Genomic DNA, 21,099 nt, shown 5'->3' with positions numbered 1-21,099 from the left:
ATCCCCCCTCCTCCCTATTTTAGTAGCTCCTCACATTATGTTCCGTTCGCCATTCCTAAACCTGCACTCGGTCTAGCGTCTAAGCATCTTTGCTTGCCGAGCTTGACGGGGAATGACTCGTCACTTTTTAATTTCAAGGACCCTCAGTGTGATATGCATTAGGATATGCATGGAACAGATTATGAATGAGGGGAGGCCCGTGATGTTGCTTCAACCGGAAGATCGGCAAGGGTTTTAGAAGATGATGCCCTCCCAATTTAATGCTGCCCATTACCAAAGCTCCCCCAAATGGATGGTTGATCATGTATGTCTGAAGATGGAGGGATGCTCTTAGTGCCTTACATCTCCACCCATGCTCCCTTAAAAAAAAAGAAAAGCAAAAACAAAAACAACTGTCAATGTAGCTTGCTGCGTTACCATGATTGTGTTTTCTATTATTATGTATTTGTATTGCGAGTTTGGGGATGTCTGTGTGCCTGTTCGTGGTTCTGAGATTGCAGATCAATAATCGCGATACACAAAGGCAAACATAAAAACACTAATGCTCAATATACTTGGTCCTACAATTAATAGCGAAAATAGCTGACCTGCAAGATCTACTTGAAGCTTGATGATCTACAATCTACAGTTTTTTTATTTACCCAAAATAGGGATACCAGGGTTAATGTGGTTATACATTATCAATTGCAGTTTTTATTTGGTCAATGTTCTTACAAGACACTCATTACAACAGGTTCGCAATTGTGTGCAGCTTGCATGGGGCCTTTGGCTTCAGTGCTGTATACTAGTGTAAATGCTACGTCATTTTAGGAAATGGGAAAGGATGACATTGAAAAACTCCCAATATTTTAAGTATCTGAAGTAAAATGTTAAATGTCGAGGGATCTCATTAAGAAAAAAACATTCCTCTTATCTTGCAGTGTAACCACTTAAACAAAAGGTAAACATCTATTTTGTGGCAGACACATACACTATTAGCCTACATTATTCTGTTTTTATATATAAAGAAACATTGCCATATCTTTATAAATTTGACCTTTGATACTTTGACCTTTCATTTTGACTTTTGAAGAGAGCATGTTGGTGGGAACGCATGTCTTATGCATCATAATAAATAACATCCTTTGCTCAAAAGGATTATTATTATTAACTAAGACTGATGTAAAATGTTGAAACTAGCTTTTATTTATTGTTTGCTATAAGTTATCGAAAGGCACCCATTCAATAAAAAAAGAAAAGACTTCAGTTAACGATATAGTTGTGCATATACTCTAAGGAGTTGATCCAGGAAGAAAAGAAATATATATCAATTATGCTTTGTCAAAAATAACACATTATTATAAGCATTGTTTTATTGCTATCATGGTATGTAGTGTAATACTGAATCTGATTTCACCCGTTAGCTACGTAATGTAGCTTGGGTTGCTGCACTATACGTAGGAGCTTGGGTGTTTCAAGTTTGAAAGCTTGCAATTTAGAGTGCAGTCAATGCTCCTCAAAGGTTATAGTATGTTATAAAATTGATGCAATTCAATCATATTCCATAAATACCTTCATTTTTATTTATTGTCAGTAATATTCATTTAGTCATTTTTAAAAACTTTAATTTACCTGTTATGCCTTTTTTAGAATTGCACGCTGTGATTCTGATTTTAGTTTTTCATTTCATGGGGTCTTTAAGATGTTTTTGATGATTATGTTTCTACTTGGTCTAGAAGAGAATTGTGACCATTCAAACTACTGTGTCAAATCCAACTTGAATTGTTATAAGAACCATCGAGTATTTGTAAAAGGGTTATACGTAGATTTCCTACAGTAGAGATTTAGACTTTCCCTACCTTGATGATGCCTGCATGCTGGGTTGTTAATCATTGGTATTATTTTTCACTGTGGAATTCAGCATGGACTGTTGTCTTCAGGGCCTTGGCATCTTACGTTGTCATTCTTATAGGATGTAAGTCCTAGTATGTAGTGTTCTTTAGACTAGTGATTCTCAAATTTCAAGGTCTCCCCTTAACTCTGACAGTGTACAAATGCCACACTGTCAGAGTTACTTCTATGGGTCAAATATATGTCTGACTTTCAGTTTGTGTGTCCCTTGTTTTCTTTTTTCTTCTTTAAAACAAAAACAATTTATGAGGTGCTTCCGTTGTTTTGAGTCTATTAAGTTATGGGACACTTAAAGAACATTTATTTGTTTTTAATAATCCTGTTCGTGTTTATAAAAATACTCTGAGGAATGAAGGACAAAGCTAGGTTGAATGACAGGTTTTTAATGTGTGCACGGTCAAGAAGTGAGCCTAGTTTGACAGGAATAAGACTGTAATAGCATGAAGCACTTATGTCCCTGAAATGATGATTGAATGTTTGGCTGAATGAAAACCTTCAGAGAAGGTATTTAAAATGGGTTGCAGAAACGTTGGATTCTGCTAATCAATTGATTCAACAACAACAACAAAAAAGAAACATGAAATATAGAAACACAGAAATCTAAATTGTGGGATTTTCTTTCCATCAGAGGGAAGGGTGCCTTAGAGGGAATTGCCTATAGATGTTAAAAACAAGCAATGGACCTCCTTCATTTAAACGCACCTACATTTGTTTCATTGATTGTAACTGAGTAAATCTGCCTGTTGTCATCAAACCTTATTGTTTTGTCTGTCAAATATAAATTCTTCAACATTACTTCCTCTTATTCAGAATTTATTTGCACCTTTGATCATGGCAAATTGTTTTACTCATTTATTAAAAATAGAATTCCTCCTCCTTACCAAAGATGAAATTCCTGCTGTTTTCTTCAGAATTAAATTAATGTCCTCTTTTTAAAGAAATGTGTCAAGATGATCTACTACAAGCAAGTATCTGTAGTCAATGAAATGTGTAGTGTTTCTGTTTTATCAAATTCCCGTATGAAAAGTCTGTCAATATGCTGTGTAGAATAAAAAAAAAGAAATCATCTAACATGTCATCTCTCTGTATTTATAAGTTATTTTACATAGAACTAGTCAAAGAACTCTTTTATAGAGGATCGCCCGCTGGTCAGTAAAAACACTTTGAAGACTCTAGCAAGATCACTCATTCAACCCCACTTTGACTATGGAGTCCAGTCCACGTATGGTATCAAGTGCCTCAAAGGCCTTAAAATAAAGGCTCCAAAAACAGACGTCCAGACCCTGAATCGCTAGCCATGCACACAAAAACAATATTCTGGCTCCTGCCTGGACCAAGTCATCCCTCTCCTTCCTGGCCTCATCCCTCTCCCTCCGTAGATTGTAAATCTTCTCGTTAGGCTGTTTCTCTAAATTGTGTGCACTATTAAGCTGTTTTTCCAGAGGTACTAGGGCTTCAGGTTGTGTTTGATGCTCCGGAGGAGGCGATCTGGCTGGGCTGAGGGAGTGACTGCTTTAAGCTGAGACTGTAAATGTTCACATCTCCACTCTCCTCCTGCGGATCACCCTTTTAACTTTTGTTGCTTGCAGATGATTGTGATGGTCTCCACTGGGGATCAATGAGGAAATGAGTTTTATCCTCATGTTTCAAATCTACAGAAAGACAGTTCTAAAACATGGTAATGAACAGTTTGGGAAAATTAAACTACCGGTACATGTAGTTCAACTTGAACTATATAGTTTTAACTACATTTTCTGTCATGTAGTCATTACAACTACAATATTGATATGGCAAACAGTCCAGATATTATGACATGGCACCATGTCATAAAAACTCGGTACTTTGAAAAACCCAGATGTTTTGTTTACCAACTCACTTGACTTTATCTCTAGTTTTACAACTACAAAATGTGGTTTTCATAATTTTGAAAACTAAACAAATTATGAGTTTCACCTCATGGTGAAGTAACCTTGCATCATCAGACTTTCCACCTCGGAGGAAAGGGCACAGTTATTCACCAACCCTTTCAAAGTTGCTCCCCCAACAGTAAAATCCAACAGTGTTCATTTAACCATTTTGTAAACTACAGATTAGGCTATACAATTGAAGTTACCATTGTTATGTTCTCTGTTGTTTTGAGAGGAAAGCTAATAGTCTACTTCATTGGTTCACAAAGTGGGGTGGGTCCGGGGACCCCTAGGGTCCTTGGGAGTTCCAGGGGGTCCTCAGCTAAATGATAGGTTAGGAACCAAATGGACCCTATGGGTATATGTAACTCTGAGAGTGTATATGGAACCAAATGGACCCGTTATGAACCTTAGCAGGTCCATTTGGTTCCATTTGTACACTCTTAGAGTTAACATTTATTTTATAACATATATTGGGGTTTGTTTCAGAGATAGAAATACCATTACATGGGGGGTCCGTAGCCTAAAGCAAGTCAAACTGGGGGTCCTTGAATTAAAATGGTTGAGAATCACTGCTAGAGCCGTAATAATCTTCTCTAATGGGGGTCCCTGGCATATCTTTTCAAATGGGGGTCTAATATGTGTCAATTTGGGGGTCCTTGACATGAAAAAGTTTGAATTTGGGGGTCCTTGACATGAAAAGGAGGGGAACTCGAAATGAACACTGTCCCTTTAATGCCAGTGGTGTCTTTCACTTCCTAGACAGAGGGGGTTGTACCTATGGGTTGTACTTCCTGTGTCACCGTGCACATGTGGTAAACACGGGTAAACGGGGTAAACATGTACCGTGCATGAACATATCTCTGAAACATGGATTTCTCCACTAAATGGAGTAGTTTGCCGAAAGGTCCAAGTATCAAAGGTTTAACAAAAAGGGGATACGGAGTCCCAAAGGAGACGCAGCACGCCGCTGTTCAGGATCTAACCAGGGCTCACATTGACTCATTTGACCAGGCTGTGACAGAGGGACTGAGTCGCACTGTGCAGGTCTGTGTGTTGGTGTTCTTCTCCAAGTGATTTTCATTGACTTTGGATAATTTGTCAGTTGTTAGCAAATGTATATGACATCGTCGCTTGCAGAATTGTGACTTGTTAGATCAGTTATGTCTCTATGAATTGAGTACAGGACCCCAATAATGTAAACATGCCATAGTACTTTCTTGGGTTATTTCTTAATTTCCTATTAGTAGACCTTGTATCTGAACTGTAGTACTGTTCTGTCCTGTGCTTTTCCTATGTGAACTGCTCATAAAGTGTTCAATTAATCAATCAAAGTTGCCGGGGCAAGCGACACTGTCGTACTTTGGAGTATTATTAAAGTCATACTCTGTAGTAGGAGCTTTATGTTTGGTGTTTTGGCGACACCAAGTGGTGACCATTGACTCATGTTCAATTATTGCAATTAACTAATAATATCATGCAACTGTCTGCTGTTTATAATCAATCTAGTCGAAGCTTTCTCTGCCTAATGTACTGTGGCATCACTTTTCCAGGCAATTCCGCCTTTGGAGTTCTCTTTCAGAAATGATCGCATCAGCCTTGCTTTCGTTGAGGCCACCATCCAAAAACCAGTGGTCGCCAAGGGGGGCGTCTGCAAGGAACTGCGGGTGTTCCCGGCAGAGTGTAGGGGAAGAAGGACTTCATACAAAGGGAAAATTGTGGTAAGTTTGAGATTAATATATAGTGTTGTAGTCGAGTCCACCTAAAGCGAGTCCAAGTCAAGTCCAAGTCATATGAGGTTCGAGTCCGAGTCGAGTCCGAGTCATGACCCCCTGGGAGGGGACCGAGTCCGAGTCGAGTCCGAGACCGACGGGAGTCGAGTCCGAGTCAAGTCCGAGTCTGACGGGAGGCGAGACTGAATCGAGTCCCCGAAACCCGTTTTTTTATTTTTTAGGTAGGCTACAGAAAACAACCTTTTTTGTTGTTGTTTTTGTTCAGTTGTTTTGGGGGAATGAGGGTTCTTTGTTCTTTATTCCCTCAAATTACCTTTGGTTGCTGTGCTTTAGACCAGATGGAGGGATTATATCTCCAAACTGGCTTGGGAACGCCTCGGTATACTCCCTGAGGGAGTGGAGGAAGTTGCTCGGGATAAGGAAATCTGGAGGTCTCAGTTCGAACTGTTACCCCCGCGACCCGATTCCGGCTAAGCGGTTGATGCCGGTTCACAGCCAAAATATCCAGCTTCGTGTGGCTGCTGGCTGCAAGCCCCAACAGCACAAAAAAATGTCTAGCTTCAGAAATATCCAGCTCCGTGTAGCCGGCACCTTAGGTTTGAGGACATTTTACAGTAGGCTACTCCATTGCTGAATGTGATGTTGTGAGCCAAATGCAATTGTAAATGTCTGCTCGTTTTTACATAATGACATCAATCACATGAGGTGAATGATGGATTCCTTTATGTTCAGTCTCTCTCCAAATTAGTACCAGGGTTGGGAAGGTTACTTTTAAAAAGTATTCCTTACTTAAAGGTATTAACTAGTTACTGCCGCTACCATTTTTCCCAAACAGACATTAGAGTTGCTCCAATGAAAATGTTTCCCCCAGGCAGAGAACAAGTAGGCCTACTTTTGAGTGCCAATATAATAGTACAAATAAGACTTATACTGTAGTACAATATCCCAAATCACAGGCGATGATTATCCAGTCTAATGTCATGATATGATATTAAAAAAAATATATTAATTACAAAGTAATTATACTAATGTAGTCTAGGCTATAACATTTTAAACATTGCTGTTTTAGCTCTGTCGTTGTAATAGAGCTGCATGATTATGGCAAAACGTATTAAACAAAATGTTATCTTAATGAAAAACTATTTTATTTTGACCAAAAATAAATTAATAGTTTCCCCATTCAAACACATTACATGCCTGTTTGCATTTCATTATTTAAGGTGATAAATACCTGATGTCATTTTAGTCTGATGCCTGTCAAACAATGCAAAAAAATACCCCATGTCACTGTTTTGATTTGTCTCAACCTCTCTAGGGGGACTTAAAACGTTACACTTCTCTCTGTTAATCAGTGTAGCCTACTTTGTTAAACTTTCGGACGAGGCTTGCTTAACGAGTATTAATAGTTTACAGCTGGAAAGAAAACAAGACGTTGCATCTTAATCCAGCAGTGCGCGTGGATGATTTAAACTACACACAGCGTTGTGTTTGGAAGCTGTTTACTACACTATGGAATTATTTATTTGGAACACAACACGAGGATATACTGCAGGTAGGAGAAAAGAAAAGTAAAGTGGACTGTGTTCAGTGTTGTCTCCTGGCTGCCGCTGCAGGGGCTCAGTGTGTGTGTGTGTGTGTGTGTGCGTGTGTGAGTGTGCGTGCGTGCTACACTAGTGTGTGTGCTTATCAGATGCGCGTCAGATAGCCTATGCTGCATTACTTAACGCTCTTAATGTTAACGTTAATGGGCTCCTCAAAATATGGATATACATTTCTTCCTTTGCATTGTACTGACTTGACTTGACTCGAGTGGACTCGGCGGGGGGCGAGTCCCGAGTCAAATGGTCCGAGACCAAGACGAGTCCAAGTCAAATTGAGGGCGAGACCGAGACGAGACCGAGTCAATGAAAAATTGGACTTGAGTCCTGACTCGAGACGAGTCATTGACTCGAGTACTACAACACTATTAATATACAATTGTGACATTCTGTTACCTTTCTTCTTACTGTCCAACTTAAATGGATGATTTGGATTGTTATTAATAGTAGTGATTGTCCAGTATATTTTTCACACACCGGTCTTAATCTGGAACTGTGTCTGGACACTTGTCGTAGTGTGCTATATAGAAAACTGCTGGCTAAATTGTGTGCTTTTTTATCATGCACATTGCTACTTAAAGAGTTGTGTATGAGAGTCTTCTTGGGCATGGTAACATACAGGTAGGTTAGCACTTTCATATCTAGTGTTCCGTATCTCCTCAGGCAGATGTCAGCTGGTCTGTCAATGGCGTTCCCAGAGGCATCATCAAACAGTCTCTGGGACAGGTACCCATCATGGTGAAGTCCAAGATGTGTAACCTACATGGCCTGTCCCCCAAAGAGCTTGTTGAGCACCATGAAGAAGCGGAGGTAAGAGATGCGTTACTAGAAACCACAGTAAATCACCTGTATCGGTTTTATGCACTTGGTTTAATTCTCAACTTTCCCTGGCACAACAACAGGAAATGGGTGGTTATTTTATTGTGAACGGAATCGAGAAGGTTGTCCGTATGCTGATCATGCCAAGGAGGAACTATCCTATTGCAATGTCAAGGCCAAAATGGAAGAACAGAGGTCAGGGGTACACTCAGTATGGTAAGTCGGGATGTGCGAGGAAGGATACTCTGAGTAATGAGCATTTCTGTGTACAAACCTAGGTTAACTAATATAAATTTAAAGTGCCAATGAGTTAATCAGTCGCACTCCAACTCTGTGCCTCAACTCTGGTCAAACATAAGTGATTTTCATTGTTCTTAGGCATCTCCATGCGATGTGTGAAGGAGGAGCATACGGCTAACAACATGAACCTACATTACCTGGACAACGGGACAGTGATGCTGAACTTCATATACCAGAAAGAGCTCTTCTTCCTTCCCCTGGGATTTGCACTCAAGGTAATTTAGATCAAGGTGGAGAATTGTGGTGATGTTAATAGGAGATTATGTGATTATGATTTATGAACTGTGCATGTGCCATTTAAAGGCACTATAAGTCCTATGCCATTTGTGCTTAATAAATGCAGTCATCCCCAAATAAATGCAGTTATTTGTGCACATTGGAAATGTGCACAAATAAAACCCCCATTTAATGAAAATGTCTATGGCAATTTTGTGTATTTTCTTTAAGACAGTGTTGCTTTGTATTTAGACAGAATTGTAGTGAGAAAGGAATCTTTGGGCAAGCAGCGGAAAGTATGAGAAGGCACTAATTAAGTTCCTTGTACTGTGCTTCTAGATAGAGGAATGAGTCAGATGTCACAGTGGCGCAGCGGTAGCACAGCTAGAAGGTCCCCGGTGTGATTCCCGCCGGGGACGTGGGCGCTGGGACGTGTTCTCTCCTCTGTGTCATCAGTGCCCATACCCTAGGTGGGGTTGGCAAAAGGACCTTTCTGTGTGGATTTTGCATGTTCTCCCCTAGGGTAAAAACATGCAGTAATCCTGGTCTATGTGTGCATTAATACTGCTTCTGTCATTCAGGCCCTGGTGGACTTAACAGACTTCCAGATATACCAGGAGTTGATCAAAGGCAGAGAAGACAACTCCTTCTACAAGAGCTGTGTGTCTGAGATGATGCGCATTGTCATGGAGCAGGGCTGTACCACCCGCAGCAGTGTGCTCAGTTACCTAGGAGAGCGCTTCCGAGTCAAGATGAATCTGCCTGAGTGGTACACTCATGAGCAGTGTGCCAACTTTCTGCTAGAGTAAGCTTTCAGCATGGTGCTTTTTTTGGGTGGGGACTAGTACTGCAAAAGTCATTAAACTATCTTGGGCTTTGTTGTTTAGATCAGTGGTTCCCAAACCGTGCGTTGAGGCACTGTAGTGTGTTTGTTTTTATTACAGTTTGTGCATGCTTGTTTAGATGGTTTAGATGCATTAATTTGCTGTAAAAGCAGCTGTGTTGTGTTTTCTCCAGTGAGTGCATCTGCATCCACCTCAAGTCAGATGTTGAGAAATTCTACCTGCTGTGTCTGATGACCCGGAAGCTTTTCACATTTGCCAAGCAGGAGTGCATGGAGGAGAATCCTGACAGTATAATGTGTCAGGAAGTGCTCACTCCTGGCCAGTTCTACCTCATGTTCCTGAAGGCATGTATTGATCGTTGCACTTATCTCATAATGGTAAAATGCATTTGTATAAGGCCCTCATCCATTATACTCATCCCTTCACACACCGATGGCAGTGGCAGTGAGGGGTTAAGTAAGGTTACTCAAGGACACTTGAGCACTTAACAATTAAGAATTAAGAATTGAACCAGGAAACATCAGTTCCTCAAACAGTTGCTCCATATTCTGAGCCACCACCACCGCTAATGGCCATCTTTAGTTGTCAGAATGCCCATTTCTGTGCTGGGTTTCCATAGATAAAGATTTTATTTTGCTCTCAATGTAGTTTATATATTTGTTTTTATCCCAGCTGTGATTTATTTTCTTTTATTGTTTTAATTTTGTTGTTATATAATAAAATGTACAGGAAAAGACAGCATATATTTAGCCATTATGTTAACATCTCTGATATGCTAACAGGAGAGATTGACTGCCTGGTTGGTGTCGATAAAGTTTTCCATGGACAAGAGGGCCAACAGGTTGACCGGAGGAGTGAACTCTGAGAATCTTCTCAAGATTTTCAACACAGGCACAGATGTGTCCAAGGCTTTTGAATATCTCCTGGCCACTGGAAATCTCGCCTCCAAGACGGGTATGACCATCCTATACCGGTATCTGGTGTATTTAGTTAAGTGATCATAAACCAAGAATAAGATCATGTCTTTAGTCTCTTTACTGTCTGCATCACTGCATGCACCAATGTTAAGTGCCACCAATCTTTTTAATGGAGAACATACTTATTACTTTGTGTACCATAAACGGACAAAGTCAGACAAACTGTTCATCACAAGAAGGTGAACTAAATTGAGTTAAGCATACTTTCATGACATTGGTTAAATATAGTAACTGTATATATATAGTAACTGTATTATGCAAATCTAAGAAAGACTAAAAAGAACCACAACCTATTTGCATACAGTATATCAATTTTATCACCAGAAAACAATTGAGATAATGTACAACAGGCAATCACTTGCCTTGCTACTTTTTCATTGCTCTATGTAGAAATGTAACTGAATACATAACTATGAGTATTAGGGAATGTTTCCTGGTGGAGACATTCCCTAATACTAATGAATGTCTCCATGTTTCACTAGAATCATGCTGTTTCAAAGAATCACGCTGTCATACCTTTGTCTGTCTGTCTGTCTGTCTGTCTGTCTGTCTGTCTGTCTGTCTGTCTGTCTGTCTGTCTGTCCGTCCATCCATCCTCAGGTCTGGGCATGCTCCAGGACACAGGCTTATGTGTAGTGGCCGACAAGCTCAACTTCATCCGCTACCTGTCCCACTTCCGCTGTGTGCACAGAGGTGCAGCCTTTGCCAAGATGAGGACCACCCAGGTGCGTAAACTACTGCCTGAATCCTGGGGCTTCCTGTGTCCTGTCCACACCCCGGACGGAGAGCCTTGTGGCCTAATGAACCACATGACTGCCAGTTGTGAGATTGTGTGTCAGGCCTCGTCCACCACCACCTTGCCAGCCCTGCTCTGCTCTCTGGGTGAGTGTCTTATGCCTGCTAAAGGAAGTGCTTCTTTCTGTTTTAGCTTGGCAGGTTGTATCAGTGATTCAGTATAGAAAACACAACTGGCACATTTCTATATGTAATACATAAAGTTAATTTAAAAAGTGATTCCGATTGAGTGTTTGTTCAATAACAGGGGCTTCTCTGTCTCTCCAAATCTTTAGTAGAGAGCAAATGCATTTTCAGGTCAGGATACCAATTTTATTCAATCAGGAGAGATAACTCATACTGGAGACATGATACAGGATATACACAAGTGAATTTGGAAGTGAACGAACCAAAGAATTAACGCAATTAAATTAGCCTAACATATGTGTGTCTGTTTCTCACTCCAAGGTGTGACGCCTGTGGATGGTTCTCCCACTCAAGCATATTCTGACTGCTACCCAGTGGTCCTAGATGGAGCCGTGGTGGGCTGGATTGAGACTGAACTAGCTCCTATCCTGGTTGAGTCACTGCGCACATTCAAGGTATAGCAAGACACCATGTGTGTTTTATGATGGTATCTATAATTAGTCTTAAAGCTATTATGCACTGGCTTTGAATGGCACATGTCAAAACAGCCGACCCCATTATAGTCAGTGTATTTACAGTACCCCACACTGTTGGCACTGAATTATTTTGTGTATTCTCATTTGGTGTTCTCCAGTTGGTGCTAAGGGTCATAATGGGTGGCACTTCACACACGTCAATACTACGTTGCGCTGGCGGTGTGAATTAGCCTTTAGGGCTATGTTCAGACTGGCTCACCAAATCAGATTTTTGGCCTAACCAGATTGTTTTCTTTTTTAGTCTGAACACCAAAAAGCCCCACATGGAAATAGATTTTTGTGAATTGGATTTGAACCACATTAGGTGGTTTGAAACGCGATTCAAATCTGATTTCTAAAGCTACATCTCAGTCTGGATATGCCAAAAATAGCTGATCAAGCTCACAATGCGTCAGACCTCTCAACACTGTGAGCTTGTAGTAGATCATGCCTATATGCCTTTCTACGAACACACAAATCCGATCTGATCACTTGCAAATAACAGTGTGAGCAATCAGTCTTAAAGATATAATTATTTGAGAAACAAATCGGATTTGAACAAAGTCTTAGTGACTGCCAGTGTGTAATGGGAAGATTGTATCCATGTTTGTTATTTATGTACCACTCTGCTGTAGGTGTTGAAAGAGAAGAAGATTCCTCCTTGGACTGAGATAGTGCTTGTTCCCAAAACGGGAAAGGCCAGCCTGTATCCTGCCCTGTTTATCTTCACAACACCCTGCCGAATGGTGCGGCCTGTTCGTAACCTTGCCCTTGGCAAAGAAGAGTTGATTGGTACTTATGAACAGGTATGGAGGAGGTAGTACTAACTACTAAGGAGCACGAAACCGCTTCCCGAAACACACATCAGGATGATTTTATTATTGTTTTTATATTGCATGGTGGATACTGATGTGGTAACTCTGCCATACAGCTTTACATGAATGTTGCCATCCTGGAAAATGAGATTGAACCTGGAGTGAGCACACACCAGGAGCTGTTTCCCCACAGCATGCTGAGCGTGGTAGCCAGCTTTATCCCTTACTCGGACCACAACCAGAGTCCCAGGAACATGTACCAGTGTCAGATGGGTAAGGTTACTTGTATTTAAAGACTAGATCAAGAGCAGTAAGCTCCGGAAAAGCTAATCCCCGAGAGAATCGTGTTCTGAATGATTGACATTGAAGGCCTATTACTTCATAACACACACTCACCTTTGCTCTTTGTTTGCAGGTAAGCAGACCATGGGCTTCCCCCTCCACTCGTTCCAGGATCGCTCAGATAACAAACTCTACCGCCTTCAGACGCCTCAGAGCCCTCTGGTCAGGCCTCTCATGTACGACCACTACGACATGGACAATTACCCAATTGGCACCAATGCCATTGTGGCTGTCATCTCTTACACTGGTTACGACATGGAGGACGCTATGGTGAGATATTACACAAATTAGGTTGAAGATGGTTAAGCGTTTTGGATGGAACGGACATTGTTAACGATATCTTCTTTGGTTAGATTGTGAACAAGTCATCGTGGGAGAGGGGCTTTGCCCACGGCTCTGTCTATAAAACAGAGTTGGTGGACCTGACTGACAAGGTGAAAGGAGATGAGGGCTTCGTGTTCGGTGCCAAAGCGGGTGATGCTAAGGTGAATGGCAAACTGGATGCTGATGGATTACCCCCCATCGGGTCTGTGATCAAGTATGGAGACCCCTTCTACAGTTACATCAACGTCAATACTGGTATTTGCCATGTCATCCACTATAAGTAAGTTAAAGTGCTGAATTGCATGTTGTGTACTGTCTATTGTAATGAACAAAACTGATGCAATAAATAATCTCCATACATCGGTCCTCTCCTCACTAATGCTTACTATATAATGGTACCGTTTCTGTCTACACATTCTGTGTCTCAGAGCCAGGCTGTGAATGGCTTGAACATTTACCTACCAAATACATCATGAAGGTGATTTCTTGTCATTTCCATTAGTTTAAAAAACCCACCAATGGTAATTTCTTGAGCTATCCACAGCCCACATCTGAGACAAAGAGCGAGTAACTCAAAATTGTACTATTCCTATAATCAGCATTTGTGAGGACTGCTTTATGATGACAAGGTTGGATAAAGTGTTAAGTGTTCTATTTAAGTGTTGTTGTTTTGAAATCATGTCCTTTTGGGTCAAATCTTGTAATTGTAACCTTAAATTATTTAAAATCTCTAATTTATAAAGTAATGTGTGTTATGTTTGGATCAAAGACTTATCTTTTTGAAAAGTATCTCACATTGAAACAAAAGTCAACAAATTACAAATTCTTCCCCCGTCTTGCTTTTAGGAACCAAGAGACGTGTGTCGTTGACAACATAAAGATCTGCAGCAACGACTCAGGCTCCGGCCGCTTCAAGCGCATCTGCATCACCGTGCGTGTGCCACGCAACCCCACCATCGGCGACAAGTTTGCCAGCCGCCACGGCCAAAAGGGCATTCTAAGCCGCCTGTGGCCCGCCGAGGACATGCCCTTCACAGAGAGCGGCATGGCACCCGACATCCTGTTCAACCCTCACGGCTTCCCCTCCCGCATGACCATCGGAATGCTGATTGAGAGTATGGCTGGCAAGTCGGCTTCCCTTCACGGCCTGAGCCACGACGCCACACCCTTCACCTTCTCGGAAGACAGCTCTGCACTGGAACACTTTGGCACCATGCTACAGGCAGCAGGCTACAACTATTACGGCACCGAGCGGCTCTACAGCGGGCTGAGTGGCCTGGAGATGGAGGCGGACATCTTCATCGGCGTGGTCTATTACCAGCGGCTGCGTCACATGGTCTCCGACAAGTTCCAGGTGAGGACCACGGGAGCGCGAGACAGAGTGACCAACCAGCCGGTGGGAGGGAGGAACATCCAGGGCGGCATCCGCTTTGGGGAGATGGAGCGAGACGCGCTACTGGCTCACGGCACGTCGTTCCTGCTCCACGACCGACTCTTCAACTGCTCGGACCGTTCGGTGGCCCAGGTGTGTATGGACTGTGGCAGCCTGCTCTCTCCTCTGCTGGAGAAGCCGCCACCCTCGTGGTCGGCCACGTGCCACCGCAAGACTGTCTGCACCCTTTGTGGGAAAAGCGACTCCATCGACACCGTGTCTGTGCCTTACGTCTTCCGCTACTTTGTAGCCGAGCTTTCAGCAATGAATATCAAAGTCAACTTAAATGTAAAATGAATGCCGTGGGAACAGTGAATTAAGATGCTCCCTGTATATGCATCCCAGAATGTTCTAATTATGGAAATATTTTCCCTTTATGTTTGCAAAATGTTTTTCGATACCTAATAGTACAAGTGCTGTTAGAATTTCATTAGCAAGACTAAACAAAGAAGTTAAGAACATGAAGCCATTTTGTTATTGAACAGGCAGATGCCTGACATTTGCTTGTGTCTAAGTTTGTTTAAGGCTGAAATCTGGGGATTGCTTTAATGAATAAAAGGATATTTTAACAAATCTGTGTCATAGTATGTTAATATTTTATCAGTTCAAAATACATTTGTAATTTCAAATACATTTCTCAGACCTGTATTTGTATTGTGACACATTTTTGACCTAGTATTTGTATCAAAATATGTTTTGCTGTATTTTCGCCCATCTGTGCCTGTACAAATAATTTAGAACAGGGTCTTCCATACTTTAAGGCTAGGACCCCTTAGCTGAGAGACAGATCATGAAGCATGGGCATCTTTTATGACATAGTGTATGACCTTTTTCATGCGCCAATGTGGGAACTGAATTATACAAGCTAAACTCCTTTTCATGAACTCCAAATGTACAACCCATGTGATGTAGGTCCCACCCTAATTTACTGTACAGAATAAGACATAAGAAATAATGTGTTTGTAATTAGAAATAATCTGTTCTCATTAGACAGAATCACAGAAACAAACACAGTTATACCTTAATTACCCCTACATTATGTTCTAATCATTTAACATGGATCTTCTCAGGGTGCGCAACCTCTTTCATGCTGTATGTCCAGTTTGCGACAGAGCCAAATATCAATTGCTAGATATCTAGAAACGCTCGGGAAGAAATCGCTGAGCGCTATAATCGCAGCCAGATCTTCTCACAGTGCTTTTCACACACAACAAGCAAATCCTCAGCGAGCAGCCCGATCTTGCGGCAGATCGCTGTACCCTCCACCAAAGACGACAGACACATTTGATTTTTACTTAACGTATACATTTAATAGTAAATTGTCTGACCACGTGGCCCAGTTCCCCCAAGGGCCCCTGAGAGCCAAGGGCTCCTGGCAACGGCCCCACCGGCCCAATGGATAATCCAGCCTGAAACCACTTTACTACCTGTCAGAAACTCAGGGCACAGCTCTCTTAGTGTTTTTAAGTGTTTTTTTTCTTTTTCTATCATATTTCTATCATTATTCTAGACTTGGGGGAAATAAAGTATATCTTAAATAAGAGAAATTTGCACAGAGAGGCTGAGAGTGGGATATTGGTCTAATGATTAGTTATTTGGCTCAGAGGTGCCATGTTCAAAACCCAGAGTTCAATGATACGTTACTTTGGAATTTTCTATGCAAACATATACATGGGTGAAAAAAAATGTCTTTATGAATGCATTGGGCGCTCAGATATTCTGAGTTATGATAGCTCTGTTGGAAAAGCTTGTGACTCATCACCAGAAGGCCATAGGATCAAGTCCCAACTCCAGCACCTTAATTGCATCTGAGTCATACTGATGGCTTGATTTTTCTCTCCTTTAAAAGGCCATTGTCATTGACAATGCATTGGGCGCTTAAAGTTAAATATTTCAAAAACTACAAATTATTTCAAAGTAAGAATCTCAAGCATGCATGTCCACAGTAAGGTGGAATTTTTGAATTGGGAATCAAGTTGCTCGGGTAAAGTATGTAGGAACAGCGAGGTGCCAAAGTTTTCAGATTCAAGTTTTAAAAGTTAAATATCTCCAAAACTACAAAACATTTCAATGTAAAATGTTCAAGCATGTGTGTCGGTAGTTAGGTGAGTTTTAAAAAGTATGAATGGAGTTTCTAGGTGAACGTGTTTTTTTGAGGCGCACAAATCTGCCATTGAGCCCCATGTTAATTTTTTGAATTTTGTAAAGACTATATCTCTAAAACCATGAAACATTGCAAATATTCATTTTCAGGCAAACATTTCCACAGTAAGCTGAACATGATAAAGTTTAAATGGTGTTTCTAGGTGTAAGTTTGTAGCTCTAGTAGCCTGCCAAAGTTTGTACTTTTTCCATTGACAATGCATTGGGCGCTTAAAGTTAAATATTTCAAAAACTACAAATTATTTCAAAGTAAAAATCACAACCATATATGTCCACAGTAAGGTGGGATTTTTGAATTTTGAATCAAGTCGCCAAGTTAAAGTATGAAGGAACAACAAGGTGCCAAAGTTATCAGATGTGGGTTTTAAAGGTTAATTATCTCGAAAACTACAAAACATTTCAAAGTAAAATCACACTTTAAAATTGAACCTTACTGTGGACATGCATGCTTGAGACTTTTACTTTGAAATCATTTGTAGTTTTTGAAATATTTAACTTTAAGCGCTCAATGCATTGTCAATGGAAAAGGTACAAACTTTGGCAGGCTACTAGAGCTACAAACTTACACCTATAAACACCGTTCAAACTTTATCATGTTCAGCTTACTGTGGAAATGTTTGCCTGAAAATGAATATTTGCAATGTTTCATGGTTTTAGAGATATAGTCTTTACAAAATTCAGAAAATTAACATGGGGCTCAATGGCAGATTTGTGCGCCTCAAAAAAACACGTTCACCTAGAAACTCCATTCATACTTTTTATAATTCACCTAACTGTGGACACACATGCTTGAACGTTTTAGTTTGAAATGTTTTGTAGTTTTGGAGATATTTAATTTTTAAAACTTAAATCTGAAAACGTTGGCACCTCGCTGTTCCTACATACTTTAATCGAGCAACTTGACTCGCAATTCAATAATTCCACCTGACTGTGGAGTGTGGACATGCATGCTTGAGATTTTTACTTTGAAAGAAATTGTAGTTTTTGAAATATTTAACTTTAAGCGCCCAATGCGTTGTCAATGACAATGAAAAGGAAAATCAAAGTTGGTACATAGGTGCTGCTGCTGGGGTTTGATCCCATGTCCCTTGGATGATGAGTCAAGAGATCTTCCAACTAAGCCACCCTAACACACATATGTTGGGTGCCCAGTGCATTTTCAAAGACACTTTGAGTTACTCAAGAATATATATATATATATTTTTTTTAAGATTTGTTTTTGGGCTTTTTGCCTTTATTGGATAGGACAGTAGACCGACAGGAAATGGGGGAGAGACAGGGAATGACACGCGGCAAAGGTCGCCCGGCTCGGGAATCGAACCGGCGACGCCGACAGGCATCGACGCCAAAATGGCAATGCCTACATGGTATGCGCCCGGTCCACTAGGCCACCAGGCACCCCCTACTCAAGCATATCATTACAAAAAACATTCCAAAGTACACCATCATCAAACTACAGGTAGACTGGGGTTTGAATATGGAACCTCTCTGCTGAAAGTCAGATCATTAGACCACTCAGGGACAGATTAACCCCCACGAGGGCCCCTGGTCGATAATTCTTTAGGGCCCTTATTCGACTTCTAATTAGAACATAATGTAGGGTCTAATGAAAACATATTTCTAATTACAAAGACATTATTTCTTATCATGGCTTTATTCTGTCTTACGCCGTACTGTAAATTAGGGTGGGACCGTGATGTATATAGAAGGTAGGCACTGGAGCAAATTCTGACTGTTTAAGCCCTTTTTATTTATTTACAGGGTGCAGGCAAATGAAGTGACAATGTTACTATGTCAATACTGAACCGACAAAGATATATTGACATTGAAATGTCACTTTATTTGCCTCCACCCTGTAAATAAAAAACTGTCAGAGTTTGCTTCAGTGCCTCCCTTCTTCATAATAAGTCCTGCTCCTGAGATGCACAGGACCAGCCTAAACCTGGCACGGTGGAAACCCTTCATGCTTAAGTAGGACTACTGTAACCCATGTGATATAGTTGGCAGGATTTTATTGAAGGTGAAACTGGAAACAATTAGACAAACAATCATACATTGATAAGTGATTCAACCCCAAATCATCAGATTGTGAAGCAGCTCCATTCCTCTTGTGCGACCAAGCCTCACATCAATGAGATGTTTCAGGCCAGGGCATATTTGAGAATGAAAGGAGAGGTGGCGGGTCAAAACATGAAAATGTACAGGACACAACCCTTTCCCTGACAATGACTGTACATTCATGATCTATTGTATTTCCCTCTACACCGAATCTATTTGCCAATAATAGCCGATCTACAAGCTCACATCACAGGGCATCGCAGCGTGAACGTTCCCCCCAGAATATGAATGCTGGGTTTGGGTGGGAGGCAAGCTGATGGGATCAGACAAGTCTATTCAGGGTAAAGCCCATTTCAAGCATCTTCATGTCATACTATGCCGTTATATTTTATGAAGTATAAGTTAGGCTTTTGTCTAATACAAGTGACCCTCAGGGATGTATGGCCTATCACAGGAAAGAGAGTGGCACTTTAGAGGATTAGGCAGACTTCAACCAATCAGAAGCAATCTTAATGTAAAGTGCTGTCAGTTTTAGGAGCGCTGCCCTGATCTGATCATCTTTGTTTAACATTACACTTCAGTCACTATCTGGCCTCAATCAAAGTCTGCCAGAATATTGGTTATGTCTAAGACGGTTGTGACAGTATAGTCTGGCTTGACACCACAGTCGGGTGGGAAGCCTCCCTTGTTGTTGATCCAGACTGTCGCTCGAACCCCTGCGTTGAAGCCACCCTGAATGTCTGTGTCCAGGGAATCTCCAACCATGACACAGTCCTGGGGCTCAACATCTAGCAGCGTGAAGCAGTGTGTGAAGATGGACACACAGGGCTTCTCCTCTGCATGCTCTCCTCCCACCACGATGGCATTGAATAGCTCCTGGCACCCCACTGCCTCCACCTTCTCCCGCTGAGTCTGAGTCTCCCCGTTGGTCAGCAGAAGCAGTTTGTACCTGGACCTGAGTTCCTTCAGCAGGCGGTGTATTTCTGGCGATATGCTCAGTTGCTCCAGACGACTGTGTTTCCACAGGTAGTAGCACTCACCTGTGGTGGAAAAGGTATTCACATTCTTTACTTGACAATATCAATACTGCAATGTAGAAGTACTCAGTTACAACTAAGTAACTGAGTCCAGAATTCAAAGTTTACTTGAGTAAATGCACATTGTGAGATTGTAGATCGGCTATTTTCAAATGGCCGAAATGTATATAGGGCTGAAGTAGTTAATGTATGTTTTGTATAATAATAATCAAAAATGTAATCTACAAAGTAACAAGTAACTAAAGTCTATATAATTGTAGGGGAGTACAAGTACAATATTTTCCTTTGAGATGTAGAAGTAAAAGTACTGAAAGTTGGAAATACTTCAGTAAAGTAACAGCACCTCAAAACTGTACTTGAGTACTAAAGTAAATGTACTTAAGTTACTTCGCTGGCACTCACTGGCCAAGGAGGATGACTCTGAGGGACCGCCTGCAATTTCTCGGATGCTTTCTTCCCAGTGGCCCACTCGCACCTCGTCTATGGTTTTGCCATCAGCAGGATCAAACCTCTCACGGAGAAGCTTCTCTTTGAACTTGTCACACATTAGACTGATGATGGTGTCATCGCGGCCAAGCGTGGTCTTCAAAAGTCTGCTCACCTTTTGTATTGCTATTCGACCTGCACCTGCTGTATCAATGAGCGTGTTGTCCAAATCAAACAATATCGCCCTGACATGTTTAGAATCCATTTTTACACGAGCTCCTACCGGATAATTGGTCGAAGATTAGATGGGTGAATGGATGGATAGATAGTGAGCCGTATGACAGGTGGGTCGAGACCGCACACATTTGCTTCCTTGTTCAGCTTCTCTCTTCGCCCCGTTCTATTTGTGGTGCCATGGCGTTTACTTTGCTTCTCCGTTTGTGCCTTTCTCTCTGTTTTCACTGTGAACTACCGCCTCATAACCATAGAGTTGCTCATAACTCAGTAACATGCATGTTTACAGACGGTACTACGTGGTTACTACTACTACCGCTACCACGTGACGCTCACGTTGACGTCAGCCTTTTCCTTATTAACAAATTGTGTTGTGGGAGTTGTAGTTCGAAGGAGGAGACGTGGGTGGAGGAGCACTTGTTGCCTTTCTCCACTAGAGAGCGCCAGAGGTTCAGCTAAGTGAATTTACATTGACATCTGAGTTGGGGTCATCATTTCTGTCATCTTTCCAAACAGAATGACACAATTGCCGTTTTTAAATGCTATT

General features: G+C 41.4%; 2 protein-coding genes across 2 annotated transcripts; one reads left to right on the top strand and one right to left on the bottom strand.

Moving 5' to 3' along the window:
* The first annotated feature begins 4,617 nt into the window (after positions 1-4,617).
* On the top strand, positions 4,618-15,098 carry polr1b (RNA polymerase I subunit B). The gene is made up of 15 exons (XM_080740404.1): positions 4,618-4,844; positions 5,351-5,518; positions 7,792-7,938; positions 8,031-8,163; positions 8,326-8,462; positions 9,045-9,268; positions 9,481-9,652; positions 10,091-10,262; positions 10,886-11,167; positions 11,528-11,661; positions 12,357-12,527; positions 12,653-12,814; positions 12,957-13,148; positions 13,232-13,482; positions 14,049-15,098. The coding sequence occupies exons 1-15, from the start codon at positions 4,668-4,670 to the stop codon at positions 14,929-14,931; spliced, it is 3,405 nt and encodes a 1,134-aa protein (XP_080596530.1). The 5' UTR covers positions 4,618-4,667; the 3' UTR covers positions 14,932-15,098.
* Positions 15,099-18,972: 3,874 nt separating this feature from the next.
* On the bottom strand, positions 18,973-20,583 carry nanp (N-acetylneuraminic acid phosphatase; the record flags this gene model as incomplete). The annotated part of the gene is made up of 2 exons (XM_080740420.1): positions 18,973-19,895; positions 20,295-20,583. The coding sequence occupies 2 exons, from the start codon at positions 20,581-20,583 to the stop codon at positions 19,450-19,452; spliced, it is 735 nt and encodes a 244-aa protein (XP_080596546.1). The 3' UTR covers positions 18,973-19,449.
* Positions 20,584-21,099: the final 516 nt, after the last annotated feature.

This window comes from Nannobrachium achirus (assembly GCF_963921795.1).
Source record: "Nannobrachium achirus genome assembly, chromosome: 13".
NCBI lineage: Eukaryota > Metazoa > Chordata > Actinopteri > Myctophiformes > Myctophidae > Nannobrachium > Nannobrachium achirus.
The sequence above is the reverse complement of the archived record's forward strand: the minus strand, read 5'-3'. Positions and strand labels throughout refer to the sequence as shown.

Bases quoted from the DNA above. Each gene is read 5' to 3' on its own strand.
- polr1b (XM_080740404.1), top strand. From the start codon at position 4,668: ATGGATTTCTCCACTAAATGGAGTAGTTTGCCGAAAGGTCCAAGTATC. The intron at 4,845-5,350 runs GTCTGTGTGTTG...TCACTTTTCCAG, and splicing joins GACTGAGTCGCACTGTGCAG to GCAATTCCGCCTTTGGAGTT. The intron at 7,939-8,030 runs GTAAGAGATGCG...GCACAACAACAG, and splicing joins AGCACCATGAAGAAGCGGAG to GAAATGGGTGGTTATTTTAT.